The sequence below is a fragment of the Rhincodon typus genome, chromosome 25 (genome assembly GCF_021869965.1).
Source record: "Rhincodon typus isolate 14 chromosome 25, sRhiTyp1.1, whole genome shotgun sequence".
Taxonomy (NCBI): domain Eukaryota; kingdom Metazoa; phylum Chordata; class Chondrichthyes; order Orectolobiformes; family Rhincodontidae; genus Rhincodon; species Rhincodon typus.
In genome coordinates, this window is record NC_063356.1 from 33831544 (window position 1) to 33846772 (window position 15229).

General features: G+C 40.4%; 1 protein-coding gene across 1 annotated transcript in view; it reads left to right on the forward strand.

Annotated features, from left to right (window-relative positions):
- The window catches only part of kif21b (kinesin family member 21B), a 162561-nt gene that overhangs the window by 70075 nt on the left and 77257 nt on the right, over nt 1–15229 (forward strand). Inside the window, exons 5-8 of the mRNA XM_048612221.1 lie at nt 815–949; nt 4615–4782; nt 12633–12748; nt 13685–13880. Of these exons, the coding sequence (XP_048468178.1) occupies nt 815–949; nt 4615–4782; nt 12633–12748; nt 13685–13880 (615 nt within the window). The remainder of the gene's footprint in view (nt 1–814; nt 950–4614; nt 4783–12632; nt 12749–13684; nt 13881–15229) is intronic.

Below are 15229 nucleotides of genomic sequence, written 5' to 3' on the forward strand. Positions count from 1 at the left end.
ATGAGCTGACTCAGTCCAGACTGTGAATCAAAACTAAGCCCTTCAGTGGCACCTGACAATGCTTCTACCTAGTTGGCTATAGGTGTAGCTTCTAATTTGAATTTGAGTGATTTTTGTTCAAATCTCGTCAAGACCAACAACAATGCACCCTAATTTTTTTAAACAATAAATAATTTTGAATTTTTGTTTTAAATGTTGCATTTGTTTCCGGTATCCAAATTTATAATTCAATCTGAAAATAAAATTCACTATGATTTAATTCTTCCCCTTGGACTCCATTTTGCTGGCATTTTTTTCCCTTAGCAGAATGAATTATCTCACTGGTGAATTATTTGAAAATATTCTAAGTCTGCATTTATTTGGTGTATAATACAACTTGGATAATTATTTTGAAGTTAAAAATCTCTCTCTGTTTGAGGGATGTACCTTTTAAATGACAATTTAAATACATCAAAGAAAGCACAAAAGGTATTGAGAATATGAATGACATTTTTCTCAATATCCATTTTTTTTCTTCTTGGCCAGTTGCAGAAATACCATTAAGCTGTTAATTGTCAATCACCTTAAGCATGGCAGTTCTTTTACAATAATCAACTTCTAAGTTTTCAATTTCTCTGTACAGTAGCAAGGTCTTGGATTGTTATGAACGTGACATTTCTTGATAACTGCTTGCTGCAGTTCTAAGTATTTTCCTCTCTTTATGGTTTCTGACAATCACAATTGGGAATTATGTATTGATTAGTTTTGTCAACTTAATTCAAGTCAGCAGGAAGCTGGTGAAAGACCGATTAGTCCTCTTAACTTTTGTTTCCAGATGATACAATGCTTGAAGCTGGGTGCTCTTGCTCGCAGCACTGCAAGTACACAGATGAATGCAGAGAGTTCCCGTTCCCATGCTATATTTACAATCCACATCTGCCAAATGAGGGTCTGCTCCAGACAAGATATGGTATGTTCCTCAGACATGGTAATGTTGAATAGTAATTTGGGCTAAAATAGAGGGTTATTTTATAGTTTGGTGAAACCTGAAGCAAATGAATATTAAGGGTCTCCTTTAATAGCAGTGTTGTTAGGTATAAAACCTCTGAAGTTTCAGGATTTGAAATTATTGTAGACTTTCCCGGTTTTTAACATCTATTATCAAAAGTAAAGGAGCCAGTAAGCACATAGAAAAGATCCTTCCACTTAAATTCTTTCAAGGAATTTGATGGACCAATTTTACTGCAGAGACCCCTGGGTCTGGTGGTCATCTGGTGTTGTTAAAAGGGGAGAACAATGCACAGAGAGCTCTCTCTTTCCAAACAGGAACAACGGATCACATCAAAATAACAACACGTAATGTGTTTTCCAACCTTTTTAACAATCAAGTCTTTGTTTTACTGAATTCGTTTGTGATCTAGTGTCTGTAGTGTTTTTTTGTGTTAACTATACTATCAACCCCAATAGGATTTTAATCAAAATTAACACTCTCTCTCGTGAGTTGGAGATCATTAAATACTCTCAATTGATACAAAACCATGTGTGCAAATTATCTGTATTGTACACTTCACAGAAACTAAATTAAGCAAACCTTTTTAAATTTTGTTGTATTTCTTAATACGTCACTGTTCTAAAGGTGGTGGCTCACAGAAGACATTTGCTTGGGACAGGTAACGGTTTGGTACCTCACACAGATGACTTTTTTCAAGTGTGTTTCTAAAAGCCTATGTTAGAAGTTATGGACAAAGTTTTCCCCTCCCTGGTGTGGCATGAGCAGTGATAAGAAAGGTGGGAAAATGTAGTGAGAATGAAAAAGTCTGACTCTCAATGTGAAGAAAAGTGTTCCTAATTTTATCCTTAAGCTTTTAATAGCAACTTCAGAATGCCCTCATTTCATGGCAGCGAGGTTATTTCCATGCATTTGCCTCTCATTAAAGCCTAAGATTCGCCAAATTTATGCGCCACTTTCCAATTCTCTTGCCCTTCACCATGAAGCTCGATGTGGTGCAAATTCCTGGCATTTAGCCAAAGTGGGTACCTGGACCACTAAATGTTTGGGCCTGTCCAACTGCTTCCTCAGAACAATGACCGCGCATGCATCATGTCCAGCATCCTCCTCAACCCTTCATCTTTGCAAGTTGACATTGGCAAACTACCAGCTTCACCACCTCACCATCCCTGCTCCCAAACCAATTCAGGCACCACTTCAACACTTTGCTTTGGGGCTCAAGGACACCTATAATTTTTACACTTCTGGTAGGTTGCTTTGCACTTTGGGAACCTCATGTATATGCCTAGGATTCTTTGCTGTTATAGACACGTATTTCTCCTCGTGGTTAGTTTGTTTTCTTAGTGCTCATTCACTTTGCTGCTTATTTGAAGGTTGCACCCTCAGTGTGGATTGTATTATTTTCTCAGTGTACAGGTCTTTAGAGTTCGGTAACAGGCTGCTGTCTCTGTGGGCCGGATTGCTTTTTAGCATGGAGGGAGAGGTACTCGGCTTGTCCCAGTGGGGAGCACTGAATGATCAAGTGGATGTATATGCCGCTGTGCAATGCAACACCTGCAGCATATGCCAGCAGTTTTTACAGCTAACGCATTGCAGACACTTCAAGCAAATGGCTCGAAAAGAAAGTCAAGGGAGAGAGAGCAATCCTTAGTAGGGTGAAGGGAGATCTGCAGCCAGTGCAGGAATACTACCAGGGGTACATCTTAGCTGGAGGCAATGGCCTAGTGGTATTATCGCTGGACTGTTAATCCAGAGACCCAGATAATGTTCTGGGGACCCGGGTTCGAATCCTGCCATGGCAGATGGTGGAACTTGAATCCAATAAATATCTGGAATTAAGAATCTAATGATGACTCTGAATCCATTGTCGATTGTCAGGAAAAACCCATCTGGTTCACTAATGTCCTTTAGGGAAGGAAACTGCCATCCTTATCTGGTTTGATCTTCATGTGACTCCAGACCCCACTGTAATGTGGTTGACTCTTAACTGTCCTCTGAGCAATTGGGGATGGGCAATAAATGCTGCCGAGCCAGCAATGCCCTCATGTCGTGAATGAATAAAAACAAATTGCCACATTCGGTCAAGAGGCTCATCCTGTTCCAGTTGAGGGGTTTGGCCATGGTCAATCAGGTGCTTGGTCCTACAGAATCCAGGCATGTTCTTGCAGTCTGGGGATTGAGCAAACAGTCTGAGGATTACAGACAGGTCAGTTGGAGTGTATAAGATATTGATCTGAGACAGGGAACCTGCAGTGAAACAAAGTTTTTGTTGGGAGTATGGTAGAAATAGATGAAGAGCGGTTAGTGCTGGTGCAAGAACTAAAGAATTAATAATGTGTCCCCAGTAAGTGAATTCGGGGTACAGAGAACAGGAAGACTTAGTAGTTTGAAAGGATGAGATGGATGAGAAAGGTTGAGTGGACACGACGATGGATGCAAGAGTGAGAGTTGCAGTCCATGAGCCTAGGTGAGATGCATATGCAGTGGCAGAGTTGGATGAGCGTTAGCCCTGTGAGTGTGGGGTAGCAGACAGAAGCTGATGGCATTTGCCCTTGAGAAGCACAGTAGATCTTTGATCTTCTTCCTATATTGCTGGGCATTCCTTTCCATCCAGGACACAGCACTGCCCTAGACTGCAATTTGTGTCCAGGCTGGCTTGGTGGAGCTGGAGAAAGGACAGCCCTGCTCTCAACCAGCCCATCCCCCAATACATCGAGGTCCCGGTCTGCAAAACAAGGAGCAAGCTTTCCTTTCCACTTCACCACATTTTGAACCTGGAAGATCAAGTACCACAGTGTAAGGGGTGGTTCCTGGATTGCACCATTTGATTTGATATGTAGCAGGGCCTAAAATTTGGCAGCAGTGGTGTGAAAGCAAAATGTCCCAGCAGTGGCAAGCATTTCAGCCTCTCTCTCTATACAACTCCCCTAGATTGATGCATGAGAGCCCAGCTGCATAACTGATATGGTGAAAAGTGGAAGAATATGTGAGAAAAATCATTGCAAGCCACGGTGGACCAGTTGCCATGAATCTCACTCAGCTTCTTCTGCTCTAGGGAAAACAAACCCAACGTATCCAGTCTCTCCTCTTAACTGAGACTTTTCATCCCAGGCAACATCCTGGTGAATCTCCTCTGCACTCTCTCCAGTGCAATCAAATCTTACAAATAGTGTGACAACCAGAACTGTAAACAGTATCCCATCTGTGGCCTAACCTATATTTTATAAAGTTGCAACAAGACATCCCTGCTGTTCTATTCTGTGACCCAGCCACTGAAGGCAAGCATCCTGTATGCCACCTTCACCATCCTATCTACCATATCATGTCATTATTCAAATAAGATTAGGCATCTTGTCATCATCACCTGACCAACATTCATACTTGAACAAATAAAACAGATTAACAGACCTGACCTGACATGGCGTTTATGGGTCATTGTTGGCAAATGGGCTGATGTATTTGCCTACAAACACAAAGTATGGTTCAAAGGAATTGACGAAGAGCTTTGTGATATGTAAAACAATAAATGTAAATGAAAAGTGAAATTTATCGAAATGAAAGTAATTCTTTTTCGGTAAAATGTCCTTGAATCAGTATTTGTATCACTGTTCCTGTCTACGCCTTAGGTAAATGGTGAGGTGAATGGAGTGGCACATGAATCACAACCAGTGAATGAGTATGAAACACTCACAGCCAAATTCCATTTTGTGGACCTTGCTGGTTCCGAGAGGCTAAAACGCACTGGAGCAACAGGAGAGCGGGCCAAAGAAGGCATTTCCATCAACTGTGGTCTGGTAAGTAGGAAAACAAAACTGATTAATTTTCACATTTCCCATTGAATATGCTTTCCCAATATATGCAGTGGTTTTGATATATCTGAGAACAGCCCGGTTATGTTTCAGATCAATGAAATACAGGTAGTTCTATAACGCAATATTTGTGTTCTTATGTGACCTCACACTATAGAAAATCGCGCACAGGGAAATCGCTATAGAAAATCTCAGAAAGTCTGCGTTATCCAAACAGCATCCATGATTCATCAATGGCATTACAGCCAATTTGCGTTAATGAAACACGCGTTGTAGCGGAACTAACTGTAAAGAATTCACTCTGATACTCCGATAATGATTGACCTGTTGAGTCTTTGTGATTCATGCTGGTAGAAATCTAACAATAAGTCTTGACAAAATGCCTATAACAAGATCATAGGAGCTGTGCCGCATTCAGTTCTAAATCCATAACCTAATATCTAATAAGCCCCTACTATATTTCCTCAGAGTGACATTGCTGGGCTGCCTTGTACAAGTCTGATTTCCCACCTACAGAGCACAGGAACTGATACAAGGCACATGTTTGTACCTAAACAAAACAAAACAACTGTGGATGCAGCTATTTATGTTTTTGTTACATATTTGTACCTGTTGCTGCATATTGAAAATATAAAGAAATATATGTCAAAAACTTGATATACAGGCTTACACTGACAGCATTCTTGCAAGTTTACTTTCTCTGCCAGGTAAGCTGGAGCTGACATACTGGTACAGATTTTAGAAAGCTATAACAACAGCAGCTTGGTTTTTCAAATATGCATTTCATTAATAACCAGCTTGAGGAAAAGTAAAACAAAAGGTTAGATTCTTGATGCATTTTTATGGATGTCAACAGCACACAAAACAGAATGCCTGGTCATTATTAGATTACTGTGCACAAATTGCTATAATGCAATATGTAACAGCAATGATTACACTTTAAAAATACTTGCTTGGTTGTCAAATGCTTTGGGATACCCTGTAAAAGAGACAATAGAAACATGTTTATTTTATTTCTGTGTTACTCTACTGCTTCCAAATGCTTATTTTCAAATCATTTCATTCGGTCATTTATATAAACCAACTAATAGCACAAACTGTTTTTGAATCAGCGTTTTTGTCTTCTGAAGACTTAATTGTGTAGCTTACCAGAGGCCTTCTCACCTGTGGAGAGGGAAGTCTGTTCAAAATGGCAGTAAGTAGGGGCCCATGCAATTAGGAGCAAGGCAAAATTGTACTTTTGCACAGTATGCCTGAAATTGTTTGACATATCAATGATGAATCCTATTTACTCTTTAAAGAGGTTTACATTGCACCAGTTAGAATTAGACTGAAAATGTATAAAATTAATGGAGGATTCCATTGGCCTCATTCCAGAAATAACCTTGATGTAATTTTGGAGCTATTTATCGTTTTTGTTGTTTAGAATCTGGAAGACTGGTGCCAAAGCGCTAGCTTCTAGTTTGTATTTTGCTAAAGTTCGTTTATTTAGCCCTGCCACAGATTCATAGAACCACAAAAATGGGCAATGTTGTCATTTTATTTATGTTTCAGTACATAACTTTACTTCCCCTAATTACAACAAGCCTATAACATGAAAACCAAAAGAACTGCAGATGCTGTAAATCAAGAACAAAAACAAAGTTGCTGGAAAAGCTCAGCAGGTCTGGCAGCATCTGTGAAGGAGAAAACGGAGTTAATGTTTTGGGTCCAGTGACCCTTCCTCAGAACTGAGAGGGGCAGTGAAATTGAGGCGACTAATGTCACGTCGAGAGTTCTCAATGAAAAGATCGAGTGCAGGTAAAAGGCCGGAGGGAGGGGTCCAGGTGGAGGGAGAGTGTTGGAGTTGGGCAAAGGGGTCTGTGAGATGGGGAGAGGACTCTTGTCCAAAGAAATGAACGTGGAGGCAAAGACAGCGGAAGAACAGTTCGGCGTCATGCCTGAAATTCGTTAAGGTGGGGATGCAGAGGGATAAAGCTGAGGCCTTTGCTGAGTACAGAGTGTTCAGCATTGGAGAGTGGAAGGTGAGGAGGGATGGTTGAATACCCGACAGGATGTGGGAGGGGGGGTTGGGGGAGGGGATAGAGTCAGAGGGAAGGGGAGGAGAAGTAGGTTCCAGAGGGCCATGGGTATTTTTGAGTTGTTGCATCTTGTGGGCCTTGATGCCTGAAAGGAAAAGAAAAAGTTTCTTGTTAGCATGACGAATGAGCTGGAGGATGAAGTGGAACTGCAGAGTGGTGCAGCCCTGAGCCAGTACATTGCGATGCTGTTGGAGAGAGAGGTTGAGAGTGCGCATATGGCGCTGCATGGCACTGAGTGTGGATCTCAGGATGTGGCGAGAGCAGCTGTCTGTGGCATGCTGAACATCCCGGAGATATCTGTGATCCTGGGAGGATTCAAAACATGAGGGATGAAACTTCAGTTGGAATCCACGTGGGGTGAGTCTGAGGCAGAGGCAGTCACTGAGGAATGTGATATGGCTGTGGAAATGAGTTTTAGCAAATACCTGGTCAAACACCAGAAGTGACAGTGAAATTAATGTCGGTGGGCAAGAAGAAAGATTGGAACGGAAATCCCATTGGAGAGAGGAGCAGAACTTCTTCAAGGTGGGCATGCCTGGAAGAGATGTGGCAGTGAGTTAAATACTAAATAACATGCAGTATGGAGCAATGAAATAAGCCTCTTTCAACCAGCTGTGCAGCTGTTTATGCTCCACTTGACCCTCCTCCTATGTTTTGTCACCTAACTCTATTAGCTCAACTCCCCATTCCGTTTTCTCCCATATGTTCACTTAGCTCCTCAAATGCAAGTTACAATGCACTTCAATCCCTTCCTTGTCAAAGTGTTCTCATTCACTCTCAGTTCCCTTTTGAATTTCTTGGTAACTGTCTCTGCATCTATATATCAGAACCTTCGATAAAAGACCTCGAAGATTTCACTAGTCAGTCAACTTTTAAAGCAAAAGAATGCCCAGCCTGTTCATGCATTATGCATATAAATTCCCATTTCTGGCTCTATTCTTGTAATTTTTTTTTTAGACCACAATTCCCAGTCCTCATTCTTATAGTATACTATAACAGTATAATCATTTATTGTTACATATATTTATAAAAATACAGTAAAATGTGTATAAGTCACCATAAGCCAGTACCATTTTAATTACTTAAATTATACAAAGAAATAAATCATTTAACATTAGGACAAATGTCATTTTTTTTTGTTCCATCCACGGCTTCTTGATTTCTTAAGCGGCTACAGGATAACGCTACAATCTGCAGCCGCCAAAGCTGTCCCTGAGGTCACAACACCAAGAAGGAAACATACCGAAGCAGCCCGCACCGCTCTGACCAGACCCAGAATGTAGCCTGTACCATGTTGCCGCCGATACCCCGAGCCCACTGCCATAGCCAGGAGTCTGTGTTCCAACTTCTGAGACCCGGCTGACCGTCCAAATTAACTCCTGAGACCAAGAGTTCATTCACTCAAAATCACTGGCTCCACCGCCGTTGCAGATGCTGCCGAAACACCAAAGGGAAAGACAGACCCCCAATTCATTGATGCTGGAAGAGTTGCTCAAGCCGTGATCACCGCTGCCAGGAGGAGCGGATCAGATCCGCCACTCAGCAGCTCCCCGCAACCTCTCTCCACCACCTCAGCCCAGAAAGAAGAAAAGATTAATTTGAGTCATAAGTTAAAGAAAGGGTATAAAATTTAAAAAATATGTAGTCGGTCATGTAAGAGGGAGCAGACAAGCCCAGGAGCCCGAATACCTCCTACTCTGCCATCTTCAAAGATTATTCTCTCGCAATTTCTCAGTCATCCCTGAGGGAGGGTCACTGGACCCAATATATTAACTCTGATTTTTCTTCACAGATGCTGCCAGACCTGCTGAGCTTTTCCATTCTGTTGTTTGTTCCTGATTTCCAGTTCCTTCATTTTTTTTTCTCAGTCGTCTCTACTATATTGGGATCCTTCAAATATGTTTATGGTTTCCAGTTTATCTGGGGATTAATGTACAAGCAATTTAACCAACTTTTAATAACTATTCTATCCATCATTTGACAATCCTGTTATGTAATTCTAATTATTCCCTAGGTATATATGAGCACCTGTAGTTTAGTTAGTCTTATGCTCTCTTATCCTGTTTTGAGTTAATAGTTAAACTGCTCTCATTTCTTGTAGGTTACTCCCCATACCTTAGCAGAGCAGGTATTTTAGGAAAGGCCTTAATATAAGAAGATGAAATGTCCTGAGTAATTCTTCTTTATGTTCACATGAACCCTTTTCTTTTTTGGGAAAATGCTGCAAACACTTGACCAGCTTGCAGCCCAGTAGGTACAGTGTGCCATGTGCTGAGAACAGTATTACATAATTAGAATGAAACCTGTAAATATTTGTGCACACCCAAAAGCAGACACTTAGCAGCAGTGTGTTTTTGTAATTGATCCAAGCTGCATCTTGAAACTGCGATCACTTGCACATTATATCACAGATAGCTAACAATGCATTAACCCACAGGACCATTAGTAATGGGGGTATGCAGACAGGTCCAAGATGACTTTGGGTAACCAAATTGGCCTTTGCGGAATGGTGATCCCTTTACCCAGCATCCAAAGTGTAGTGAAACTGCGCATCTGGGTTTGAATGCTTCCACAGCTCTGAACTGGAGATATAGCACTTTCTTCATCACTATTAATGCTGTGTAAGCATCTCTCCATTCTATGCAGCTTTTTGGTAATGATCACGTTTCAATTACACAAGACTCCAATGCATAATTTACTGGATTTAACCCAGTGATTCCACCCTCACTATCAAGGTCTTGGGGATCTGGGGAATAGTGAGCCATGTGTCCACAGGTATTGAAAGCATTCATGGGGGATGAGTGGGACATTAGGGTCTGAGAAGAGGACAAACTGGGTCAGATGAGGGAAGAAGATAGAACTGGAGGTTTTGAGAAGGGTCTGTGGGAGAGGTGCAGCCTGGGAATTGGAAAACTGGGAGGGCTGAGATATATTGTTTCAGATAGAGATGAAGAGTGGGGATTCGGGTGTTGTGTGGTCAAAATATCATGCGGTTAAAGCTTCATGTGCACCTGTAGCCAGAGGTGATAATCCTGGACATCTCTCAACCACAATGTTAAGTACTCATGAGCTGCTCCATCTCTCTACCATGCTCCTGCACTTCAGACATTAACAATTGCAACAGGATGAATGGAATTTGAGTCTGAAAGGCATTAATCCCATTCCCAGTTTGATTGGGATCTCCCAGCACTACAGCAGGCACTTTCAGCTTATGCTGAATGCCAGAGTAACAGATCCCCAGATCAGGAAATCTATCTCCCAATAAAAAGGGTGCTGTGATGGCAGGGAAGCCTGATAAGCTAAATGAAGGCTAATATATTTTTGTGACATTTTCGATTAATTTAGATTCCAAGTTTGAAATAGTTTAACATAGCTGTGTTTTAACTGATCTATTCATTTTTTTCTGTGGCCGAGTTAAAATAAAGAAACTTAAGGAGATCTATAAAACTATATAAAGCATGTTAGCTGATGCTGCTTTGCTTTGGAAGACACAGCATAAGAACATTTGACTCTATTTTTCAAGATTTTGACCTATTTATTTTATTAACTGAAGGTGATTTGTTTAGGAGGAATTGAAAATAATGGAAGCAGATAAATGAATTCCCAAAGTAGATACAAATCGTTATAGTTTAAATAAAAGGACTAAATATCAAATGTCTTTTGTTGGCTGAGCATAGGAAGGCTTTTGTTTCCAACCAAATGTTATAGGAGTCAACGAACAAACCCTCAAGGGAGTGAGCAACATTAATAAATGACAACAGATCATTATGATCCTAGCTGATGGTAATATTGGAGAGGTTAGAACTCGAGTGATAGCTGGCTTGATAGGCATTAAGTTTTTTTTGTGCTTTTTTGTTTTCTGTGGAAGTCAGTAAGGGAACACATTTAAAAGATGCTGCCAATATACTTTTAACAATAGAGTACAAGGGTTTATATCACAAATAAAAGACAAGAACCATATTATGCTTACAAGAGCTATTTAAAATCGACTCATTCCAAATATCCACAGAACCTGAACTTTTCAAAGTGTAATCAGTACAAACTGCCGCAATTTCCAATAAATTAACATTTTATGAAGCTCATTCCTAATTGCGTAATATTCTGGATTGTCCCGAGGACATGAACACTGTTATGTGGAAATACAGGTTATTTAATTTACTATGAAAATTAAGTCGTGGTATAAGATGGTAATTTCAGTTTCAGATTACTACGGTATTCTCGTTAGAGTGTTCATGTGTTAACATGTGGCTTTAATGGTGCTGGGCCTTGACAACTAAATGGAATGTGTTCTTTGAATGAAGTGTGTAGTGATTTTAATGAGGTCAGCCAGGTGGACCTCATAGAATAGGAGTTCCCTGATTGTACCACGTTATCAGCCTCAATCAGAGAGTCCTGGCTGACAGATATAAACAGGAGTGTCTGTTTACTCTGAGAGCTGGCTCTGAGGAAGCAGGAGCAGTGTCAAGTAGAATTCACGTGTAAATAAAGAATAACAGTGATGGGATATCAGCCTTGTGGAGTCATTTCAGACTGCTCCTTCATTTGGGTTGGGAGAGTATTCTGAATATTATTCTGTGCTATGTACTCTGTCTTCGACTAAACCAATGGTGACTTGAAGATTGGATTTATTGAAAGATGATGGGTAGTGGTGAAGACAAGATGAAGATATGAAGTGAGGGTGAAATTCTATTAACTTAGCAAATTTCATGGTAAAACTGAAACGTGTGTCATCTGACTTCAGTCAGGTACGTTTTCTACAATACATTTGTCCTGTCCTTTTTTGTGTGGTGGATACCACTTAAATTTCATATAATATTTTCATAGCTTGTCCATTATCGATTCAGTGTTCTCATGGGTTAGAAATCGTACATCTTGCCTCCTCAGGTTTCTGTTTTATCGTTCTGTCTCACCTGTGTAACTTAAGGAGTATTCCAATTTACCAACTATTGTTGTTTAACAATGTAATGTTCAGTAGCTGTGAATAGTACCACCCAGTGGTCCATTGTGTTAACACAGCCCCTTTCCAATTGTTACTTTGTGTTATTTGATTATAAATGCTGTACAGTTATATTATGTTGCATTTCTGTTTAAAATGACAGACAATATTCTCCTCTATTTAGAATGAAGTTTGTAGAAATGCATTTTATTGTTAACAGGTCCTGAAATAAATCTAATAAATCTGAAAGGTAAACAGAAAATTTTGGAGAAACTCAGCAGATTTGGAAGCATCTGTGCAGAGAGAAATGGTGTTAGTGTTTTGAGTCCAAAGTGTCTCTTCATTAGAACTGAAAAGGCTGGAAAATGGCGATTTAATGCTGTTGATAGAGGGGTAGTAGGCGTGAGTGGAACAGATTGAGAGAGTTCTCAGAACAAAAGGCAAAGGGTATGGTGGTAAAATAGAGCAGTAGGGGTGTAAGTAAGTGTGAAAGGACAAAATGGGTCCACTGTCTTTACAGCAAAGCCAACAAACCTTTTCAAAAACTGAAAGAACTGCAGATTTGGAAATCTGAAACAAAAGCAAAAATTGCTGTAAAATCTCAGCAGGTCTGGCAGCATCTGTGGAGAGAAATCAGAGTTAACGTTTCAGGTCTAGTGACCCTTCTTCTGAAACCTTTTCAAATCTTAGTTGAAGAAACCCCCAAATAATGTGTAGCATTGATTAAAATCGTAGTTTTAAATTAACAATGAGGGTAAAAAAAAATTGTCTTTGCAATTAACTTTTCTCCTCTCTTTCCTTCTGAACTTTGACCAAAGCTGTCACTGGGGAATGTCATCAGTGCATTGGGAGACCAAAGTAAGAAGAGCCATCATGTGCCATACAGAGATTCCAAACTCACCAGGCTTCTGCAAGACTCTCTGGGAGGAAACAGGTACAAAGAATAAAACACCTATAGAGGAAGCAAAGATCTGTCTTTATTTTTAATCATCAGTGAGATAAAATTTCCAGAAAAAGAAAATCTACTTTGTATTGGTAGATTGAAAGCAGTTTCAAAATGCAGGTTTTCAAATTAAAAGTCGATAAAGTATCTTAAAAACTGTCTTCTAAGCAACATGCAAATTGGGAGAATTACATTTCTGTCATCTGAATATTGTTAGACTATCAACCATATACATTAGAGGCAAATTTATGGTAACACTTAGTGTTTGAAATTGTGAAGAACTAAGTTGCTAAGAAAGAGATTGTTGAAGACAATGATGAGAAAATGTTTATCTTAACAGCTGACTATGTGGAAACTCTTCGCAAAGTATTTTGGATGCAGGTTAATTTTAATATTTTTAAGGCAGAGATAGATTCTTGACTAACAAGGATGTCAAAAGGTATCAAGGGTAGGCAGGAAAGTGAAGTTAAGGCTTAATGAGATCAGCCATAATCTTATTGAAAGGCAGAGCAGAATTGAGAGGCTGAATGGCTATCTCTGCCTCTAATTTGAATGTTTGTGTCTAATTGTGTCTTTATTTATTCTTGATGAATAGCCTCAAGTCTAATTGGGCATAGATATCGATTGAACTCTACTTTTAAATTGACAACTTCAGATTTTTCTGGTTAATAAATTTTGTTTTGGTATCACATTAATAGCGATAATTGTAAAGAAGTTGTCCTTTTCTACTCAGAGACAACAAGGTGCAGGGCTGGATGAACACAGCAGGCCAAGCAGCATCATAGGAGCAGAGAGGCTGACGTTTCGGGCCTAGACCCTTCATCAGAAAAGGGGGAGGGGAAGGGGGTTCTGAAATAAATAGGGAGATGAATTTAAAGACCACGATATACTTGCACTAGGGATTGAAAATTATTGTATTTCTTACAGTCGAACTGTCATGATTGCTTGCATAAGCCCCTCAGATCGCGACTTCATGGAAACTCTGAACACTCTCAAATATGCAAACCGAGCTCGTAACATCAAGAACAAAGTTGTGGTCAATCAAGACAAGACCAGCCAGCAGATCAGTGCCTTACGAGCTGAGATTGCTCGGCTTCAAATGGAGCTGATGGAATATAAGACGGTAATAAATGATTGCGGTGAATTTTTAGGAATCAGTTGACAAGATGTCTTTCATCACTAAAGATCCAAATCGGAATTCTTCAAATGATGTCATCCTTTTCTCAATGGATTGAACTAAACAACAGATTGATTGGCACACAAAATGCCAAACTGTCAAAATATGTGTTACACTTGGATTTTTATAGACTTGAAACAGCATTTTAGGCATAAATTGCAAAAGCACATTGCATAAATATTAATTTAATTGTTTAAATAGACTCCGGTACCAAATTTATTTACTTTAAAAGACGGGGACATCATTTTGCAAAATAAGTTGTAGTTCACCATAACTTTGCTTGCAAAACATGATGATTAAAAAAACAAATCTGTGCATCTCAACTGCATAGGCATCTAGCCTTAGTTTTTGCAGTGGCCTAGCCAGGAGTTGCGCTTAAGGTTCGTGTGGATGTGGAAGTATCAAAACTGCTTGCTCACTGGGAATTCCCCTGGAAATTGAAACTTCCAAGTGCTTGCCATCTGGGAGTCTCCAACAAAGTCTCCAACCCTGAGTTAGAGTTTCAGACTTAGAGTCACTTAGCTCAGTAGTCATCCAAATAATGTTAAGAGTAATTAAAAGCTTCTGCAATCTTATAATGTTGTTATTGTCTAACCTGCAATTTTGTGTAAATATTACATTGAAACCTTCCCCACCACCATCTCCTCACCACTGACCTCCCCTTTGATACACCTTGCTCAACTCCCTTCCTGCACCCTGACGGGTACCCGATACCACAACACACATACTTTTTCATTCTCTCCACAGATACAAAACTTGCTCTGACTCTCATCCCTGTTACCCTACTACTGCCATATCATAGATCATAGAATCCCACAGTGTGGAAACAGGCCCTTCGGCCCAACAAATCCACTGCGACACTTGGAGCATCCCACCCAGACCCATCCCCCTATAACCCAACTAAGCTATGGGCAATTTAGCACAGCCAATCCACCTAACCTGCACGTCTTTGGACTGTGGGAGGAAACCCACGCAGACATGGGGAGAATGTGCAAACTCCACACAGACAGTCACCTGAGGCTGGAATTGAACCCGGGTCCCTGGTGTTGTGAGGCATTAGTGCTAACCACTGAGCCACCCAAACACTAAGACCATCCCCACTATCGTATCTGCTGTGGCCTGCCCCAATCCATCTGTGACCCCAACCTCATCACACACCTGTCTTTGATATAACAAGGTGCAGAGCTGGATGAACACAGCAGGCCAAGCAGCATCAGAGGAGCAGGAAAGCTGACGTTTCGGGCCTAGAAGAAGGGTCTAGGCCCAGTCTAGGCTGGAAACGTCAGCTTTCCTGT